Source organism: Tachysurus fulvidraco, chromosome 2 (assembly GCF_022655615.1).
Source record: "Tachysurus fulvidraco isolate hzauxx_2018 chromosome 2, HZAU_PFXX_2.0, whole genome shotgun sequence".
NCBI lineage: Eukaryota > Metazoa > Chordata > Actinopteri > Siluriformes > Bagridae > Tachysurus > Tachysurus fulvidraco.
Genome location: NC_062519.1, coordinates 6996726 through 7020138, shown reverse-complemented (window position 1 = coordinate 7020138; position 23413 = coordinate 6996726). Strand labels below are relative to the sequence as shown.

General features: G+C 36.9%; 1 protein-coding gene across 6 annotated transcripts in view; it reads left to right on the top strand.

Annotated features, from left to right (window-relative positions):
• The window catches only part of dock3 (dedicator of cytokinesis 3), a 204521-nt gene that overhangs the window by 29669 nt on the left and 151439 nt on the right, over window positions 1–23413 (top strand). For all 6 annotated transcript variants that reach the window (XM_047810266.1, XM_047810265.1, XM_047810263.1 and 3 more), the window contains exon 2: window positions 13667–13750. In XM_047810266.1, the coding sequence (XP_047666222.1) occupies window positions 13667–13750 (84 nt within the window). The remainder of the gene's footprint in view (window positions 1–13666; window positions 13751–23413) is intronic.

Below are 23413 nucleotides of genomic sequence, written 5' to 3'. Positions count from 1 at the left end.
TTTATTTGACTTATTTATCTTTATTTGACTTGAAGCCACATTTTCGTCTGGACCGTATTTAAAGCATTTTGTGTAGTTATGTAGTGGAAACAACAGACTAGAAACGTACACATAAACACATTGTGTGTGAGTGATTCATGAAAGTGAGATGTCTCTAACGGAAGAAATGTCTGATGGAGTCACAATGAATCTTGGGTACCAAAGGTTTAAAAGAATTAGGGCTTCAGAAGAAGATAAATGATGGAATGTATTGCATTACACAGGCTGAAATGATTCAGGGAAGTTTTTATTTTTTGAAACAGCTTAGCACAATTTATTCAGGTCACTAAGTTGATCTGATTAACTGACTGCAGCAGGACCCTGAAGCAAAGTGCCTTCTACAGCTAAACACACACACACACACACACACACACACACACACACACACACACACACACACACACACACACACACACACGGCTTAACAGATTGTGTAAGCATCTTCGATTGCGTATTACAATTTCATTGTGTGTGAATGTAGCTAAATCATGCTTTATCTATACAGTATCTAACCTGATATAAACCTGAGAGTGTGCACGCAACACTTTTTTGGTGTGTTCAGTGTTTCTCTGATAGACTGTCTGTGCATGATTAATGAGCATGTGGAAAGAGACACTCCAAACAGTGTAAGGTTTCCAGTTATTGTGTTATCTGCAATATTAGTAGCAAATCTTAGCCAGACGTGGCTGTGTACAGACAGTGGGGATTTAAAAGTCTGAGATCACTGGTGAAGATGCATCTATTTTGTGTTCCGTTGTTTATGTAATATTAAAATTTTTACTAGCAACAACTTGAATGAAAAGTAACATTTTAGATATAAAGATACCCCTGTATTGTTTTAATGCATTATCCATGTTAGTCAGATGGAGTGGAGTTTCATGTGAATATATATATATATATATATATATATATATAATTATTGTTGTTGTTGTTGTTGTATTTTTATTTTTGGGTATTTTTTTATACAATGTGTTGTATTTGTATATAGAAATATAAAATATATATATATAAATAAATATAATAATATTCTATAGTTTTAAAGAATAAAAATTTAATCCTACATTTGCCGAATTTAAAACCCACTATTAATTTTGTATGGTTAGAGATAAAGCTGCGTTGAATATATTGCATTTGTAGGTCATTCAGTAAAACACTAGCATATGAGAGACAGAAGCTTGCTCTGAAATGCCTGTCCATCAGAAATTCCTCTTTCCCTAATCTAATCCTATATAATCCCCCATTAATACATTTGTCCCTACTCTCACATCCAGCAAGACCTGCCTTTCACTCATATTAAACATTCAGCTTTTTTTTTTTTTTTTTTACCAAATTAGTTTTCAGTACATTGCTGAAATGATGTGGAGTTCCCAGACTCTCATTTTCATGATTGGGTCTGGATTTAGTTATTTACTTCACTGGCTTTTCCAACTTGATAGATGTTCATTCAGAAATGCACACAATCACAGGTGTAAAGAATATTATGAAAATAAAATAAGGTTGGTCAAATGAATGTTCTATAATGAGGCAGGGATTTGGTGATAAAGTCAGTCTGAATAGAGAAGTTCAGAAGTCATCATGCCCCCCCCAGTATTAAGCTATTAAGGAAATATTAGGATTATTTCTAAACTGAAAAACAAACCAATTCTGTCATACAATTATACTTTTGGAATCTGTCTGTCTGTCTATCTATCTATCTATCTATCTATCTATCTATCTATCTATCTATCTATCTATCTATCTATCTATCTATCTATCTATCTATCTATCCATCTATCCATTTATCCATCTATCCATCTATCTATCTATCTATCTATCTATCTATCTATCTATCGGGATGTGGTAGCCTAGTCGTTAAGGTTTTGGGCTATCAATTGGAATGTTATGAGTTCGATTCCTACGTCCACCAGGTTCCCATATATATATATATATATATATATATATATATATATATATATATATATATATATATATATATGCCAGTTAGGTTCATTTGGCATATTATTAAGCAATAACTTGTTCTAACATACTCTGATGTATTTAAATATTACTTCACCGACATCCGAGGTCTGCTATGTTCAGGTATGATGTGATATGAAATTGTCAAATTGCTGTTTACCTCTTTAAATTCACACCAGATTCACATTTTTTTTTAATTTGTGTCAAGATTTTGACTGATATATGTTTTGTTATTTTTTTTGCATAGAAATTAGTCAAAATACATCCCTGATCTGCTTTTTTTTGCATTTCTTTTTAACCGTAGTTTCTTCTTTAAAAATAGTCATTTCATGCTCCTTTAGCTGCACTATGTACAGTATAATCACAAAATCTGATAATAATATTCATCTTTGTTGTGTCTTGGCAATAATTGGCCACTAAGGGCGCAACTTCAGAGGGGAACTTGGACCCTCAGTCCCAGGTTGCTGCTCGCAGCTATATTTCTAGTATTGAACTTGAAGAATATTGTTGTCATGTGGTTATTAAATTGTCTATACTTATCTAAAGAATACACATAATGAACATGTTATATAGATTAAAATATTACCACTAATGATTGATGCATAAGGAGTGAAAAGAGCCATGAAGGTGTCAGGTCTGTTGTGGCACAGAATAAAACAAGCAGACTGAATTTTAAGTGGTTTGAACTGCCTTGTGTATCCTGCTCTACATTGTATAACTTACTCTCCATGCCATGGTCTGGGTCTCTTTGTTCCTGAATCTAATCGAAATGACCTGTTAATTATAGGCTTCTGTGTAGAGATCAAATGGAATATAGCTGAAACAAGTTTCTGTTTTTAAAATCAACCAACGAAGAGCCAAGGGACTTTAATATCCCATAGTCTTGCTTAGGCCAGAGGTTGGAGTTTGGCCCATGAGTAGATAGATGTCATCACTTTGCTCTGATGTAGTGCTTTCAGCTGCAGGCAACTACATGGGTACCTTTCTAAACGGAGGTTTCTGAGACCAGGCAATCCAGATAAATACAGGTTCAGAGATTACAGCCCTTTCATGTGTTATTTTTTTTTTAAATAGAAATCTCTTGTTCCTTGGAGAAACTACATTGGCTTATGCTGCTAATACTCCTAGGGGGTTTTTACACCTGGTCACTTCATGCGTTTTCTGTGATCCGATAGCTATCCGATCGTAAAAAGACCAGGTGTAAATGCCCTCCGAAACGGTTTCGAGACGGATATAAACCGATCGCACAAACCACTTCAGGAGGTGGTCTGGGACGCATTTCAGATGAAACTTGACAGGTGTAAATGACAGGTTCACATGCACAATGTGGTTGTTTAAGCCACATACGTCAGCGCTATACTCTATACTCCTCCCAGTACGTCACTCGCAGGTGACTCAGGAGTCGTGCATCACGCCATAAACAAATACGTTTTCCCACCAGCGCTGGTTCCGATCTTTCACCCAGGTGTCTCGTTGGGACTTAAAATGCACTGCTGCCTCCAGCGAAAATGCAGCAAACAGTAAATGTTGTTTTTTGTAGCAACTGCATACACCAAAGCGTGTTCCATTTCAATTACCCCGGAAATGAAGTAAAATATATTTGCATACTGGGCGGGAGTAGAAAGATGGGATTGATATCCGATTCGCCAATACGCATTTATGTGGCCTAATGTAAATTGAACAGTTTTAACAAATCAGATAGCTATCAGATCAGAGAAAACACATGAAGTGACCAGGTGTAAAAAGGCCCCTAGATGTTCCACCCATCATAGAATAACATCCATAATGAATCAAATAATGGTGTATTTTGGCAATGTTGTAAAGGGCTACCCATCAAGGACCTTTTCTTCTGACTAGTTGTCAGTTAAGATGGCTTTAAAATCCGAGCTAATTGAAGAGAGTTGATCTCTATTTGTGGTGGTGGATTCATTAACTCTGTGTTTATCTGATGGCTTATGTTAGCTTTTTTCTTTATAGTTCAAAAGTATTAAAAAAAAATACCTCACCTGCTGTGATGTTTCTGTGCTCAATTAAACTTATACAACCTTAAATACATATGACCTATTTCTGTGATCTCCAGGTACATTACAAAATATAGAATCTTATAAGGGACGTGAAACAGGGATTTACCCCAATAAGGGAACATGAATTTACACAATTGCAGGTAGGTTTTTATACACAGTGGTGCAATAAATACACTATAAGGCTAAAAATCTGTGGACACATGACCTTTACTCATTTGTTGGCCTTTACCAATCTGTTGACAAAAATTTGGAAGCCCACAATTGATCAGGGCATTTTTGTATGCTGTAGCAATACAATATTCCCTCCCTGGAACTATAGCAGCTCCCCTGTGCAAAAAGTGAGTACCATGAAGACATGGTTTGTCAAGGCTGGTTGTCAAACTTAAGTGTCCTGAACAGAGCCCTTCAAATCATTCAGAAAAGAATGGAAGTTATTATAACAGTAACAGGGACAAACTATGGAATGGGATCTTCAAGCAGTGTTCATAAGTGTTATAGACAATTTGCTTTGTATGGGGGAAAGAGATCAATCCTACACTGTGCTTCTGTTGAAGTAGTGTTGGGGAGATAAGAATAGTTTAATACTAGAATGTACATTTCCTGAAGAAAATGTGAATGGTGCTTGCACATGGCAAGCTCCCCTCATCGTGCTGAGTGTTTTGATATATGACATGTCCATGTTGTGGTAACCTTTTGATTTCGCTTATTTTGGGGGTGGGGCTACACGTGACGTCACTTAATAACCGGTGGGGTGCCAATACTTTTGGACAAAAGTTGCTACTGAAAGTTGCTACTTTGTCTGGAGTAAGGTCCTAAACCAGCTGGTCGAGTTTGGAGTAAATTGCTCGAAAACTTGTATATACAGTTATAAACGTCCAAAATTTATAATGGAAGTCTATGGGTGAAAAAAGTGATTTTGAGCTTCCGTACACCTCTCCTCAATGATTCATTCATTCGTCTAGGACAGAAGCTGCGGGACAAGTTGCACGCCGAAGTTTTGTCCGGCACAATAACAAGAATGTTGCTTTGCAAGCACCAATAAATAGGCAATATTTTAATATTGTAATACTTTTACAGATAAAGCTCAATAGTTTATTTAAATGCATTGTAACTTTAAATAGTTTGTGTAAACATCACATCGCAATGCAGTTAACTGACAGATGAAAAGAAACAGTTCTACTTTGTCCAATGCATGGCCATGCTTTTCACTGGTCATTTAAATGTGACCAGTGTGGGTAGACAGATGGGGATTAGCCACGTTCCATAAACAGAAAAACTAAAATGTGGATATACAGTATGCATTTTCCAACAGAATATAAGTGTAGTAAAACATGCTATGTCAAAAACAGAGGCTCTTCTCCTGGAAAACTCTTGTTATTAATCAAGATGATGATCAAAGGTCATAATGAATGATTTAGGTTCTTCTCTTGTGTTTTCTTTTATTACCTCATTTCTTATTACATAGGAAAATAAAGGTTTTTGCATGTTGTGTTGCCAGCACTACTAGAAAAAACTGCAGCTATTGCAGCCAAAGCTAACGTGTTTCAAACACAGCGGATACTTTAGCAACTGTCGTAATTAATGACCTGCAACTGCGATCTCAAGTGGAGAAGTCATTCTTGTGAAGCATCTGGTGTCTGCTGGCTGTGTTTTCATACAGGGTTAGCGTTTTACTATTAAAACACTAAGCAAAGACAAAGGTCAGACGATGAGGAAACAGACTAGGGCAGACAAGCAAAAATTGAGATCTAGAAAACAAAATGAGAGGCAAACACTGGCTTGGTATATCCATTCAGGTTAGTTCATGGATCAGATGCTCTTTCACTTGTAACTTAAAATAGTATGTAAGTATTTCCAATCTAATTAGTAGTCTAAACCCAGCATGGTTCAGATCATTATCTGCAGGCAGATTTCACCGTCATCCTCAAGCCTTCAAAGGAAAGGGTGCTTCGTGCCAACTCAAATAGCAAATTTAATTTTTTTGCTGTGGCATAAGGTTCTAAAATATTTAGGAAAATGGGCCTTAGATGAGAGAATCACTATGCCTAATGTTTCTGGATTCTGCTGTTTCTGGATATTTTCAGTTTATAGTAATTTTCTGACTTTTAGAAGAAATCACCAAAGTTCAGGTCAAAGACTTGAAAAAGTAGTCCTGTTTCTGCAATTTGTGCTAAGGGGAAAAAAACTTAGCCAGCTCAGCTTCAACTTATTTTAAGGAGCATGCAGATGATGTTAAGAGTAATTAATTTACAGTCAAGTATTAAATAGGTTTAATTTGCACATTATTAAATATTAGAATAGTAGAAGGGTAGCTCAGCGATCAAGGCACGGCACTACTGGCTATTGTAAGTGCTATAACCAAATTGCTACTGCTGGGCCCTTGAGCAAGGCCCTTAACCCTTAACTGCTCAGCTGTGAAAGATATAAATATAAGGCACTCTGCATATGGGCATCTACCAAACGCCATAAAAATGTAAATGTAAAAGAATTGTAATACATGAATAAATATTTTTTCTGTGGTCCTCAGTAATAGTCATATATACATGATTGAAATGGGTTGCATGTGAAAATTTAAATTCTGATACACTTTTTTTTCTAAATCCATAGCAGGAACCTTTATTTCCTTTTGCCCTCACAGAAGGGCATCCTTACTTACTCTGGATGTGAACACGTTGTTTTGCCTTTACATCTGAGCGGAAGATCTACTGCAGCAATATATTTATCTTTATCACTAATACTATGAAGTCATTGTGTTATTGTGTTGCTAGGGCAGTTGTGCCTAATGTAGTGTAATTTTATTTTTTTATTTTTAGCTAAATAATCGGGTATGCAGACAAAGCACAGTGTGAAGTTAATAAAGGGCTTAAGTCGTGTGTGTGTGTGTGTGTGTGTGTGTGTGTGTGTGTGTGTGTGTGTGTACATACACTTCTATTTTAGCATGACAGAGAGAGTGAGAAACTCTAATGAGCATTAATCAGGGTGCCATCTAGTGTTGTACAGATTTAGTACAATTTTAATGACAAACATTCACCAAAGAGAACAAAAAATAAATAAATATTATAAAATAAAATAAAATAAAAGTAAAAACAATAAATAAATGAACTACGAATAAAGTAAAGAAAGAAATAAATGAATGAATAAATAAATAAATAAATAAATAATAGAACATAAAAGAATGATGGTTGGTTCTAGGTTAAAGTTATTATTAAACTCATAGTAATATGTATATGCATATTCAGATGTCCTCACTTCAGCCAGTGTTTGTCTTTCATGCTTTCATTTTTATTTTTCAATTGACAGGCCAAATGTTTAGTTGGACAGAATTGTCTGATGCCTTTGAGCCTTGTCATGTTGTATAAGATAGAAGAAAAAAAATGCACACAGGTTTTTTTTGTAAGTGAGTTTGTTATTTTATTTGTATATCATTCTAAATTCGTATATATGTGTCAAAATTAGTGTGGATGTGATATGAATGGCTCTGGACTGTCCAACTACTGGTTTTTGACGTGCTCCCTGTGTTGCTGGAGGATGAAATTTCACTGGATGACCGGTGCACAGTGCCATCCTGCACATCACAGCAGCTCCTGTAAATCGAAGTAATCAGAAGCATAAATGCACATGCAGAAATACAAGCACTCACATGTGAACCTGTCAGTCTTCAGACCTTTGTATGAGGAAGGAAATATGGATGTATTCCTAATTTTGGATAACAAATACAATATCCTGTATGATGAATTAAGCTCTGCCCTTAAACACAAACACAGTGATGGTACAAAACACTCATGGTTCAAAATTATTGACACAAAATAGAGATCAGATAAAATAGAAAGAGCTGTGCAATGTCAAGTAGTAAATGAAAGTGACATTAGCTGTACAATTGACCAATTGAAAAAAAAACCCCATAAAATAAAAAACAAATGCAGCACATGAAATGGTGCACTTATTACTCACTCACTCATTTTCTACCGCTTTATCCGAACTACCTCGGGTCACAGGGAGCCTGTGCTTATCTCAGGCGTCATCGGGCATCAAGGCAGGATACACCCTGGACAGAGTGCCAACCCATCGCAGGGCACATACACACTCTCATTCACTCACAGACTTACACACTACGGACAATTTTCCAGAGATGCCAGTCAACCTACCATGCATGTCTTTGGACCGGGGGAGGAAACCGGAGTACCCGGAGGAAACCCCCGAGGCACAGGGAGAACATGCAAACTCCGCACACACAAGGCGGAGGTGGGAATCAAACCCCGACCCTGGAGGTGTGAGGCGAACGTGCTACCCACTAAGCCACCGCATTATTAATGAAAAGAATATAGTCAAATAAATATATGAAAAAATATGGTGGTATACATAAAGGATGACTGTAATGAATACCTGTTATGAATAAAGTGCATGTTCATAATCAAGTGCAATTCCCTTTCGAGGGAACTCGATGCTGTGTCATGGCTGACGCTATGGTAAAGCATGCATGTGTCTGAAGCTCTGTGTGAAGTCACGCCAATGTATCGGCTCAGGTAGGTCATGTGACAAAGCAGAGCATGTCGGCAAGACCATATAAGGACATCTACGCCACATTAATTCAGTTACTTTGTTTTCATGAAGTGTACGTTTGTAGGTCTGTGTAGCTCTGTGTATGTTTGTTGTCTATTGTCTACCGCTTCTCGTATATTGTATATATCAAAGAATCAATGAAGGAATTGAGAAGGAATTGAGCGAGCAAACAATTTAGAACGTGCATGCATCTGTGCCCCCACTACATTACAGCAGTACAATACTCTCTGTGCTGTTTGTTTCGGGGAGGAACATGCATGTGTGGCTCTCAAGGGAGCCGGCTGAGTGCATTGTGAAATGTTTCCTCTCCGTAAACTTTGCTCTCATTTGACTTTTTTCTCCAGCCAAGCACCTGCACCTGGTGGCTCAGGGCCTGCAATGCAAAGACTTAGATCATAGGGCTTGCAGGTTGAGTTAGTGGCAGAGGAACATGAGATGGGTGATCAGCTTTCTCTTGTCCTATCACCTGACTCTGATACCCCCTCTCCAGCTTTGAGGTCTCACACTGTGATTTCTCTCAACCTGAATAAGGATATAATGTTGTCTGCATCAGGCTCTGAGGAGCTTGATGTGGGGGGTGAGGAGCAAATGTCAGTCGAATTGCCACCACAATCTGTGCCATTAAAAGTGCTATTGTAGGTATACGTGCTGTGACTAAACTTATTTTAGATTGGACTGAGGAATAAGCTAATGTTGCACACTCCAAACTTGATGAATGCTTTCTTATATCAGTTAAAACTCTTTTGACAGACACATCACTCTCAGGCTGTGGAGCGATGCCCCACTTGGGGGGTGGGATGGGTGGTTGGTGGTTGTGGGGGGTTGTTTTACATGGCACATAAATCACCTGGAAATGAGGGCAATGTTTCTAGCACTGCAACACGTTCTCCCAGAGCTGAGGGGCTATCATGTGTTGGTCCACTTGGAGGATAGACGCTATATCCTTGATGTATCCTCTGTACAGGCTGGCATGGCAGATTTATTTTGCCAAGAGCAATTTACATTCCAATGCATGTCAATCTGGAAGCAGACTCGCTGTTAAGGCAGGGCTTTGGCCTGGGGAATGGCGTCTCCACCCTCAGGTGGTCAAATGCATACGGCAAATCTTTGGCCAGGAGCAAGTGGATCTTTTCGCCTCAGAGGAGTCGACCCATTGTCCCCTGTAGTTCTCTTTCTCTTCCCAAAGTCATTTACAAACTTTGCCGAGGCTACATCTATATGGCTTTTCTCCGAAAATTTGTGCCTGTTGTTGGTGGCTTCCTGTTTACCAGCTCGGGTATGGTTCTCTGACCTAATCACCCTCTTGGACAGTGCTCCTTGGGAGATTCACTAGCTGGCAATTTTCCATCCACGTCCCGAGATTTGGAACCTCTGGCTCTGGCCCTTTAGGAAACCCAGCTCCTAGATTCTCCTTTCTCAATTGAGGTTGTGGAGACAATACTAAATGCTAAGGTTCCCTCCACAAGGAGATTTTATTCTCTGACATGGAGGCTCTCTTGCTTCTGGTGTAATTGGCATCATCAGCATCCAGTTTACTGCCCTGTTGGTACAATGTTGGAGTTTCTGCAGTACCGTTTCTCTGAGGGCCTGTCACCCTTGACACTGAAGGTTTATGTAAGTTGATGATGGTAGCTGTTATTAGGAACCACGTTCCTATTCTTGGGGCCTCCTTGTGTCAGTGCCTTTGATGGCTGGTCATCTTGTCATTTTGCAGGCCATCTGCCCTCCACACCATAAGTCAGCGGACAATACCTGCTGTGCCCAGATCAGGCTCTTAGCACATACCCATTACTAGAGTGCGTGGTGTAAATATTTTTCTCTTTTTGTCTGCTTGGGTGGCTGCAACAAAGGTTATGCATTCTCCAAACAGCACTGTGTAGTGGATACTATCGCCCAGACCCATGATATGTGGGAGTTATGGCTCACTCCACCAGGGGTATTGTCTCCTACAGTCCTCTAGCCGGAGATGTTACAAACGTACAGTATATGCCCTTTCATGCTGGTGCACTTCGCTTTGTCCTTTGTCCTTAAGACCTACATAAGCCGATAAATTGGCATGATAGCACACAGAGCTTCAGACACAACTTCCACAAAAAAGCATCCCCATGATGCAGTCTCATTTCCCTTCTCAGGGAACTGTGTAATGTACATAACCTGGTGTTGTGTTGTGAGACAAGTCCAGAAAATTCCAGCTCTGTTCCACTGTTATCAAATTTCAGTGTTATTCTGAATGGCCTGTGGGTAGAAGTACATTGAGAAAAATTTAACACTAGCCTTGTTTTGAACCACTTTGGACATTTTCTGTTTTATTTTATAGCATTTTAGTGATCCAGTATATACTTATAAATCTGACTGCCGTTTTTCCTGAAAATGAAATTTCATCAGACTGCAAAGATATATTGTCAAGTCTTGTTCATAAAAAGACTAAATTTATATAGACTTGCCACTCCAATGGATCATCTAACAAATAACAAAATTCCCTTGAGTTAGTACATTCGAGGTTTACAAGGGTTGCATCATGAATTCCCCCTAAAGGAGAGGGAGGGCAAGTGACTTTAAATCTCTCACTTGATGATCATTTAACAAACCTTTGCTTCAGCTAACTATATAGTGGAGAAAATGTAGGTTGGCACTGGTGATTACCTGAAGGGTAAAAGGCACTGGTGGTTTTGGGCCATTGTGAAAACTGGCTGCTAAATTGAGAAAATAGAGCACACTGTATTTACGTTGTTGTTGTGTTTTGTTTTTTTTTGCATCTTATTCTTTCACCTGATGAAATCTCTTTCTCCAGAGTGAGCATGGTTGGCTTTGAGCCTTCATGGTGGCTGCTGCTGCTGGATTCTGTAGTGAATGCTAATGTTGATGACCTATTTTCCATGATTAAAATGCAATTATTTCTCTACACCATTCTGTTAAACGTGGCCATCCTTTTTGTTTCTATGAATGTTCATCTACACGTGGCCGGATTTGAGATTAGATAGGAAGCTGAAATACCGATTGTTCAACAATGAAACTGTAAGAAGTTACAGTAAAAAGAATGATGTGGGGTAAATTATTACACACCCTTAAAAGCAGCTCCATTTATGATTTCAAAAAAGTGCGTTTATTATTTATGTATGTAAGTGTTTTAGTAAGTCAGTAGTGAACTGGGTTCATGCTGTTATCTGTATATCTTCATTGGCTCCTTAGCTGAACATTATAAGCAGCATTATACAACTGTCACTCTGAAGTCTTTATTCTTGCTTTCAGGTACTGTAGGTTTAGAGTAGATCCCTCAAGAAAAAAGCACTTTTACTGTGGTTTTGAATTATTAACAGCACCTAGATTCCTGTCAGGACCACTTCAAGTGTTTTTTATGGGAAATTACAGTGGCACTTCCAAACAAACATTAAATATTAAACTAAAGCCTTTGTGGGAGAATTATAAATCACATGATGTCATTAAAGCAACTAAATGAACAAGATACAGAAAGTCTCTCTCTGTCGACTAAATCTGATGGTTCTATCATTGTAAATGGCATTAAGTAGGATTACTAAACAGAAGACTTGATGTTCGATTTAATCTTATTTAAATCCAGACCTTGGGACTTCTCTCCTGCTGAAGCAATGTTAATAGTTACATTAAAAGAGACAAAACAGCAACTGACTTTTGTCCTGATTAGCCAGAAGTCAATCCAAACATTGAGTTTGAATCCTTGACACAAACATGTGTGTCATAAGACTTTCACTAGCTGACTAGAAACATTTGCAAGATGCTTGTAGGATAGGAAGCACAATAACTTAGGACAAGGGCTAGAGAAAGTACAGTACTTGCATCAAATACAAGCTATGATACAGATGCAGTCTTTCAGTTTTTCACTAAAAGCAGTGGCGCATTAAAGCATGGACTTTCACAAGCTGAAGATGGGATTTTTCTATTATCTATACATTTATTTAAACATTTAAATTTTTTTATAAATAAAGCATATATATATATATATATATATATATATATATATATATATATATATATATATATATATATATATATATAAAATCTAAATTTCGTCAATTATGGAGGTGGGTTAGTTGCGTAATTGGCGTTGATTGGATAATGGGTGCACCCTTCTGTCAACCAGTAAGCTGCAACTGCATAGAACCATATAGTGTGAAACCTGGGCACAAAGAAATATCCACACAACCAGCAGCTTTTTTTTTTTTTTTAAATCCCCAAACTTTCAGGATATTTAAAGTCTGCAAACAACACCTCTGCAGATTTTAGAGGAGTCTTGTAATGAGTACAAGTGTCTGTGAACGAGGTGCTGAGACATACATGGACATATGCATTAGAATAATGCTTAAGGGGTCCTAGAAGTTGTCAGCCTCGAGGCATTTCTTAATGGTGGGGGAAAAATCTTCTTGGAATCCAGCATAATTCCAGCATTGTATATGCACAAGCAAGAACATGTCCCAGATGCAACCCATCCAAACATTTTACTAGACCTGCACTTAAAAATACTGTAGCAGAGCTGATAAAACTGTGGGAAAGAAAGTGACAGTTTTCCAAACATGAAACAAACGCTCTATTACATGGATTTAAAAAGTAAATTGTAAACTCATCAAAGCACAAAATAGCTTCATGCTGCATTAGCTGCATTAGAAAGTGGAGACGGCCATTTTTTTTTTTTACATTTTATTTTATTTATTTATTTACTTTAATGGTCTTATTATGGTCAAGATGAGCAGACAAGAAATGATGCGTCACACATTAAGATCAAATCATCTGTTCAATGTCTGTACAGTATTGCTAATCAAAAGTGGTAACCAAACTATATCTGCTTCAGATTAATGTGCCTTAATTATAGCCATGAAATAATTATTAATTTTTAAGAATTAAAGATCAACATTAAGACATTTTGGTAACTACAGACCCGGTTTGCACTGTAGTGCTGAAGTGTATTCTATTTGATGACTGGACACACAAACTTCAGTGATAAAGCTGATCAGAAATGGATTTTCTTTGTGCCAACTATAATTATAAATAAGCTAATTTAGTGTTGAAGTTTATTTCTAATCGTTTTCTTTTCCTGGGTCTGTTTTCTGTTCTAGTGATCTGCAGCTTCCGTGGCTCGCTGCCTCATGGCCTAAGTCTAGAAATTGGAGAAACTGTTCAAATCCTGGAGCAGTGCGAAGGTAAGTTAGTCTCTAAATACCATGAAGGAAAACACTATTTTTCAAGACTTTAGCCTAGTTTTTGAGGAGATTTCCCATTAATGAGTGATCTTCTTAGATCTACAGTTGGGTGCAGATCAGAATTAGGCCAACTTTTTGAACCCAGGGCCACATGCAAATTTAAAATGATAGAGTGCTATTTTAAAGCTGCTTGTCATCTTTGCAATGTTTTTACCATTTGTGTTTCAATTCCTTCTGGCTTTTTCAGTGATTGAAAGAGGAAACAATACATTAAACTATTAAAACTATTAAATTTGAAGTCAGATGTAAAGCTGAAAATTTGTTTTCTGGCAAAGAAAGTCGAACTTCATTTTATGGATGTCCTGCAATAGTAAACGTAATTATAAATGGATAAAATGCATGGTGTGTCATTCTTTAAGAAATAAAAAAAAAGTTCTTAGTGTTGACACTATATACACTTTATAATTAACACCCCAACTAACCTTCTTGTCATTGATTATTTTGAAGAACAGCTCACACTTTCAGCTTTTAGTCCTTACCTTTTTATTACTGTACGTATTTACTGTATTTTTAGTTTGGCATTTAGTAACAAAGTGGTGAATGACAGATGAATTACTACCTTGGCAGAAGCTGGTTCTTTTGCTAAAGTTCTAAATTATGTTTAAGCACGACATTTAAATCTTGAAGCTGCAGCAGCGTGTTTAGATTGATGCCTTGCCTGTCAATCGATGTAAAAATCAATAAAATGTACTAAAAATAAAAATAACTTTAAAGACGGAATTGCTTTTTCAGCACAAGAGAAGTATATATACGTGTGCCATACAACTGTAGGTTTTATGCCCCTGTGGGTTTTTTTAAAGAGACACGGGTCGGTGGCCGAATGTTGGTGCTTAAAGGTCAGTCATAAAGAACACTCGTTCTGTTCCGCTGCCATTGTTCATGGCTTCAGACTGACATTTGAGGGCCTCCAGGGCCAGGATGAGCGATGGCACTAGGAACTTGCAGCTTGCTGCCTTGGATGTCTTTCAGTGATGTGTTGCCTCATAATTGGGAGAGAAATATGTTGCAGTCTGTGCACTACTTCTGGACTTCAGACCATTTTTCTCCCTATCTCTTGGTTATCAAAATACATTGGTTTCATGTTTCTGGTTAGGAGTGGTACAGTGTGGAGCACATACATACACTATATGGTGAAATGTTTATGGATACCTGAACATAGCACTTATGTGTGCTTTTTGAACATCCTGTTTCAAATTCGGTTGTTTCAGTTGGGAATTTGTGCTCATTCAGGTACAACAGCGAGTTCAGGCACTGATGTTGGGCAGAGAGTTGCAGTCAGCTTTCAAATTCATCCAAAGGTGTTTAGTAGCGTTGAAGCTTGGCCTTCTTGCATGACAGTGGAGCTTGTTTGTGCCTCTTATGTTTGGGCCTGAAAGGAACTCATACTGTAGTGAAGGGAAGTAATGATAAAGCTAAAGCAGACAAAGTAATAATATACAGTATAATTGTATTCTTCTCACATTTGGATGTGATGTTCAGGTGTCCACAGACTTTTGGTTGTATACTGTAGCTCTTTGGGTGTTGAGATTCTTTTAAGAACTTGGAACTCAGGGCTACTAGATAGCCATTTGTCGGTAGTTAAAGAAAATCTTAAACCAGGTGTGGACAAACCATTAGCCTGGCCACCAGATGTTTACTGTTTATTTTTTAATTCATAGTTGTCTGCTGGTCAAGAAGGCTCAGGAGCCTAGGGAAAAATTTGTTTTTATTTGTTCTTATGTGACGTGCTACTGCAGATACTTTTTAGAAATGGGTGAACGAGGATGATGCTGAACAATTCCAGGATTTGATTTTTTTTCATGCATTAAATCTTACCCATATACAATAGTGCTTTCTGATTGCCTATTGTGTAGCCTCTTTTTTTGATTGGCTGATAAGTGTCAGGCTCGACTAAGAACTCCAGGGGAGACGCGCTTGATTCCTGCCTGGTTCCATAGAGACAGCGGTGCGGACTGATACATTTTGGGCGCTGCGGCTTATTAAATATATGATAAATAGTCAAAACGTTTTTCTGTGGGACAAATACAATGTGTGGCGGTAGAGCGTGACAAAAGACCGAAATGCGTGACACTTGACAGCCCTGCCATTAGGTTTCCATTCAACCAAAACACTTTACTGGGGAAAAAATATTTTACTTTCCTGGTGGTCTAGCTAATGACTTCATGAACTGTCACACTGCTTAATGTTTACCTGCTGAGCTCTGTTATATAGTTTGACACAAATGTACATTATCGCCTGCTCTAATGGTAATGATAATAATGATATGGTTTTACATTCCTAATACAATTCACATTCATGTCATCTTTACATAATACAATTTCATATTCCTGAATTAGAACTGCTTTTATTTAAAATGTGTAAAATATTTTAATTCCTACATTTCACTTCTTACTAAATCTTTGGACAAGAAACAGAAACTGAAAAGTTTTTACACACAGGTTCATGATATAAATGTTGGGTTATATGTATGTAATAAGATTTAAATTAATCAACAAGTTTATCACATATTGTGTTGTAATAGTATCGTTTTTTTTTTTTTTTTAAACAAAATTGAACTGTAAGAATGACAGATTTACTTTTTGCATCTGTACCGTATTTTATCCTACATCTTCAGTTCACACATCTTGTGTTGCTCCTATTGTACTGTTATGGCTGTTTATAGTAGTGTTATATTAATACATTATATTATAATTTTATCTTAGTATGGCTGTTTATATAAGTAAAATGTAGAAATCAATGTAAAATACAGTAACATTTTGATATGATACTATAATATTATTTATTGTAATATAATTTACATATAAATTATGCTTAAAAACAGTTGGGTACAAAAGTTTGCATACACTTAGGTACAGAATGAGGGGAGAAAAACAAGACATGAGTAATTATTAAGTGTAAAGATCAAATGAGCCAACGTGTAGAAAACCTAAGCTACTACAGAACTGTAGATTGAATTAGATTTGAACTCCTGAAACAACGACACCAGGATCGACCATCCAGTCAGATGTTTCATTATTGTAATTGTAAGCAGGTTATAGCTAAAAAGTGCCTGGAGGTTGAAAGATAAGCTCTGGGTCGGTAGTTGAGATAACACGTGCTATGGAAGAATCGGCTCTGATTGCAGGGGTAAGCAGTTCACTGTTTAAATCGATCATTTCCCTGCTGCTCTTTGCTTGTGGAGAAACGGATGCTTGGGAGATCGAAACGTTTAAAACCTTTCAGTCTGATCTAGCATTGGTATGAAAGGAGTGGGCAGGATGACTGGACTACACTGAGAGGAAAAGTTTTTCTTTTCCTGTAATCATCTCTGTGGGAAACAAAAATGGGCACTGTCCATTTACTTATGGATTGGACTCCTATGTGTCAGACTTTGTAGTTTCCTGCTGTAAAAATCATTCAGAAGCTTTTTTTAAAGTTTTTATTGAGTTTCTGGTATCAAGTAAAAAAAAGGCTTGAAAATAAAGAGTCAAAGTGCTGAAAAGAGAGAAACAGAAAAAGCATGTGTCATCCCTCAGGTCTAGAAAGGGTGTGAGAATACATGAGAGAGAACATTGCTGCACTTTGTGGAAGCCCTGCCGCAAGTAACAGTCGAGACTTAACAGCACACATACTTCTGCTGAAACCCTGTTGGGGAAAAGATGACATATTTCATCTGGGTGTCAGTCACACTTGTCTTGGTTGTAGGGTTAAATGGTAAATGGCGTCACTATACTATTGTGATAGTAAGCCGAAGTTGTCGCTGCCAGCTAACGTCCATCTGTACTTTTAATGGCACTGGGTTTCTAAACCAGCAGTAGAAGGATGTAGCAACACTACTAGTGTTTTACAAGCTAAGAGAGAGGAAGGGGAAGGTTTTTAGATTTGTCAAAATCCTAATAAACACAAACCGGTGTTGATTAACCACAACATGATTAGCATACTAGTGTTAGTACTTTATAATTTATACTGAGACAAATTAATTCTGAGCCAAAATCTCATTTAACAATCACAGCTTGTAACATCTTGTGCAATCTTTTGGTTAGCAACATCGGTCAGCGTTGTTGTGCCGAGCTAATGTGGACATACACAGCAGAGCTTATTGAGTATATAAAATAGAATATAGTAGCAACCTTAAATGAAAACAGCACAAAAATGTTCAACTAGCAAAGGCTAAATGAATGTTCAAAAGTAGAACAGCTTGTTAGTATTGTGAAAAAACACTAGCCAGGTCTCCTAATAACACTAGCCAATACATAATAATTGTTTTTCTTCAAGCAAAAATTGTAAAGCTGATGTGTAGTGAACTTTAAAGCTGAATTTCTGTAACATATTTGTAACAAATAAAGCAGTTAATGTGAAAAATTGAATATGCAGGCTGGAAGACCTTCATCAAACCAAAGAAGAAACCTGAAAAGCTAACTCAAAAGTGTGTGTTTAAATGTAACAAAAACGATTAAACACAAGGAAACAACCAATTCTACATTTCAGGGTTATTTGGTGATGTATTAGTAGACATTTTCACAGAAATGCTAAATATCTACAGAAAATGCTAAATATCTAATTGTAAAAAGTAAAAATAGCGTAATCCTTTTACAAACTGCCCGTCTAACTTTTTAAACTTTTTCTTTTTTGCACTCAAAGTAAACAGTGACCAGCACAAAAAAAACACAAGACGAGCACAAAACAAATCTTTATCATTTTCTAATCACCATTAAAATGTTCAATCATATCACCATTATAATTATAATCAAAATCATAATTACAATTAACATTGCTTACTATATTGTAGGATTTGTGGTAAAGGGAAAGTTTCTTTTTTTGACAGAAATATTTCGGTGGCTTCTCTAAATATAGTTGACCCATTTTAAGTATATACTTGTCTAATGTTAGCAAATTTTTTGATTTTTTTTTTTTGTGTATTAATGAATCTTCATTTACCTTAACAGACACCAAACCTGTTTCAGTCGATAGCATGCTTCTTTGTGGTATCTGTAAATATAATTGAGAGTTTAAAACACTTGGACAAATCATTCCAGAGTTTTAATTAATCCACTGGCTGATAGATTTATTTTCTGTTTTGCTGGAAAAATGCAGCCTTTTTTTGTTTATTTTGAGTGATAGCATATATTAGCGTACTCTGATTTTAAACTGCAGAGCTCCAAAGTAAAAGGTCTTATGGTCTTCTAATTTAATATAATGTATTGTAATCTGAATAAATCATTGGATATTGTGGCAGTTTGCGATCGTGTGAAGACTGTTAAATCGTTACATCGCACACGCATAATTAATAGGCATGCTCTTAATTTTGGGATCATTTCCTACCCAGTCACAAGCCTCGTTCTACGAGCTCTAATAAAGACGGACTGTAGATGATTAACACAGCAGGTGCAGTGTCTACATTCGGGACAGATGGACACAGGTGCATGCCATTCAGCCAGCCGCTCATGAATAATTTATGCTGTTGTTGTAGCCGATCATTAGCAAGTAGCCGCGGCAAAATGTTAAGTCTTCGACAGAGCGGGAGTAGAACGGCGTTACGTGTCGAAGTGATTATAGCACATACGAATTGTGCCAAAACTCAGCAGTTTTCTAGTGAATTTAACCTTTGTCTTCTTTCTCTTTCTCACTTTCACACACATTTTATTTTACCCCATACCATTCTCTGTTTCTGCATATTGTACTGGTTACTGAGTTTTATTATTCGTTATACACACAGGGGGCCAAGCACTTCCTGATTGCGATTCATAAATTGAGTTCTCGAAATGATTTGTCGAGACTGTTGAATAATACATTTTTGAATAACAACTAGGAACTGAGTAAAAGTTTGCATTGTAATTTGATAACTGCAGAGTGTAGTTTCATACAAAACAGTAAATCAGATTATGCTTGCACTATTCTCTTTCCGAGCCCACAGCTCATGGCACATGATTATAAGAGACTCACTGTCTGAGCGGTTGGATGGTTTCTTCCAGACAAAGACAGACCCAGCCATCAGCCATCTCCACGGAGTGGAGAAATCGATACATAAGATTGAACAGCACCATAAGCCTATGGTTGAATTAGATTTGGAATGAGTCCTTTGGTGTGCTCTATAGCCATGTGGTATTGGATGAGGCGTGTTTTATAGCTTCTTTTGCGGGGTTTGAGATGAAACATCATAGACCTGCGATTGAAAGGAAACTTAGATTGAATATGACTTGAATATGTTTGCCACAGCAGCCTGTTTTATGTCTCTGTATTTCTTATTCTATATGTCATGCACCACTTGCATTTGAAACCTTAATACACAGTATATCATTACATACACCCTCACATAATGCTGTAATGTAAATGTATAGCAATGAAACTTTTCTGTGATTAACTACACGAGTTGCTCTTGGAACTGGTAATAAAGATGACAGGATGATTTGACCGTACTGATATTGTATTACAAACAATGAAGAGCTCAGGCCATAAACAATATCTCGTTCTACTGAGAGGGAGACATGCTGAGCTTACCTTTGCCGTTTTTACTTTCAGATGTCAGAAGTATTGAATATAGCTGCCGGCTCAGTTTTCTTCGCTTCGCCATATTGTGGTTGCTCTAAGCCTGGATCGTTTGTACAATCTAAGCTAATATCTGCTGGCTCTGAGCTGATTAGCTACTGCTTTTAGTTGTATAGACAGTTCAAAATGTTCTTCCTGGGCTTATGGTAATAAATGTATAATATATTATTTTTCTGTATTTTTCCTTAGCTGTTTTCTGTCTGGAGGTCCAACATTAACAAAAAAGGAAAAGATTACCTGGTTACAATAACCTGTTATCTTACATGAACTAATCTTTGGTTAAAACACATGCATTACAGCACTTAGTCCTTTTGGGTAAAGGTTAGCACAAGTAATCCAGATCTATCACATATCAGGGGTTCTCTTATGCACAGACCTTTTCTGATTGGATTCAGATCTGGGATCTGATTAGACAATTCCAAATCTATGAACAGTTTCTTCTATAGCTTTTGTTGACATGGATTTCTGCTTTGGGTTATTATTAGGTAGATTTATTCTTTATCTTCAGCTTTTTAACAGATGCCTGCATGTTTTTTTTTGTTTTTGTTTTTTTTTGCTATAATAGTTAGGTATTCTGAGCTATAAATGATTCCATATATTTGACAAGAATCTCAGTCCCAAATAAAATGAAGCATCCTCACAGCATGTTGCTGCCATCAGCCTGCTTCTCCATGGCTATGGTATCATTTGGGTGATTTGCTGCATTGTTTTTAGAATTATGGTTTTATCAGACCATAGTTAGGTCAACTTGGATGCATGTATTTTGGTTGATTAAAGGGCTTAGATCTAGCTGCCATTCCCTATAGCCGAGATATGTGAGGAAACACGAGGGATTGTATTCATGTGCAGGGAGTGACCAGTACCAGGCAGATATTCTAACAACTCCATATTGTCCTTTTGTCATAATTAGAGGACATTCTGTCAGGCAGTGAAGGCTCAACAATTAAGGCTTTGGGTTACTGATAAGAAGGCCAGGGGTTGTACAGTATAAATGACATTATAGCAGTTGATGCAATAAAGTGCAATAAAGTTAAGTGAGTTTTACTTAATATGCAATGATTAATTTTGGTTTTTCATTCAATTCTACTGACAAATATTAGCAGATATTTATGATAATGACAAATATTTATGTAGAAAACAAAAACCAATGGAATGAGAAGATATCTTTTTTTTTTAGAAGGAGCAGAACTCAAATAACTTGAATTACATGTGGAAACAAGAAAACATTTATTCATTTGTCTTCACTACCTGCTCTATCCTGGTCAAGAATGCAGTGGAATCCACACTAGAACCTACCCGCTCTCCTACAGTACAGTATGTTTTCATTTGCCTGCATTTATAAGAGTTATAGTAGATGGTTTCATTGCCAAAAGGTGAACATGACTTATTAAAAGCTTCTGAAAGTTCTTTTATAGCTACCAAATGGCAGTTTTATACAGCTTCGGTCCATTGTTTGACTTAAATGGCCTTAAAATAGGCACAAGAACAGGATTAATATTACAATGATTACAGATCTACCTAACCTTTTAATTAGATCCCATGAGTATCTACTGTACAGTAGACTCTTTTCTGTACTCGGAAGATACAAAGAAGCAAGAGGAAATATTGAAAAGAATTACAGAGGAATTCAGAGAATATCTTGCCAACGTTGGGCACAGAGAGAGAGAGAGAACATTTCCTGGATGGGAAAGCAGTTCATTGCACAACAAGAAACTAGAGCATGAAACAAGAAAACATGTCTACCATGGGGCCACATCACTTGGAATTTCTCTACAGCATTCTAGATTTTTCAAAGGCATCTCAGTGTAAGCATTCCAGAAACAGGATTTGAGGCAGGAGGAAACATATTGAAGTAGGCATCTGACCGACACAACAAGCACATAAGATTTTTGTAGTCATGTGCATCATATGCATTCTTGAATAATCGTCATTCCTCATCTTTAGTAGCTTTTATATCCTGGTCTGAGTTATGGTGGATTCAGAGCCTGTCACGGTAACTCTTGGCGTAAGGCAGGGATGTCTCACTCTGGATGTCACACCAGTCTAATGCACACATTCACACACTTATTCACACTTAATGCAATAGCCATACTTTCTCGTTTCATGTTTTTGGGAGTTGGGAGGAAGTCAGAGATGCTGCAGGAAGCATGCAGTGGCAAAGCAAAATCAGCCCAGACAGTAAGATGAGGTCAGAACCGAACCCCGGATCTGTAACTCAACCCACCTCACTACCAACACCACACTTCCTGTATTATCTTATACATTCTAAATATCCATTACATTTTATTGACTCCGCCAGAAAGTAGTTTCGATATCTGAAAATGAAAATGGCAGTCAGTCAGTCTGTATTAATGGTCTAGCAACACAGAACAGGTCAGCTATTAGGCTTTGTGAATGGTTCCAAGGTTCTTTGGATATATGGCCTTGCCGGAAGTGTATTGACGTTAACCATGGTTATGGAGATCAAGAGCCTGAAAGTCAGCCTTGCATTGATTCGACTGACCCACTTATGTTCATACATCAATATTTAACCCTTTCATGCATAGTCTGCATGCTCACGGATAATCAATTTAAAGCTCTTTTTAGATTTTAGGAAAAGAATATATAAGGAGGAATATCACCTCCAAATCAACTGAGGTTATGTAAATTAATCTAAGCAAACAAAGACTATTTACAGTTCTGTGTCTTTGCTAATTTTTTTTTTTATAAAAGACCGAATAATCAAAAAACGTAAATTATTTTTAAAAGTATTTTTTTTGTTTTAGACACCACTTATTTTTAACCTGTATAATAATAATAATAATAATAATAATAATAATAATAATAATAATAATAATAATATGTCATATTATATGTCAGATTATATGTCAGATATTATATGTCATATTATAATATTCATTTTAATCTGTCAGAATGATGTTTTAATCGAATACACAATCTATTTACTGTTTAATATTTGATATTTAGACATACAAAATTCATATGTCATGCAGTTTTAATTAATAAAATGAATAAGTAAAGCCCAAATCTAAAGATTCCGCAGGTGTATATCAATAATTTATGCACAGAACTGATTAT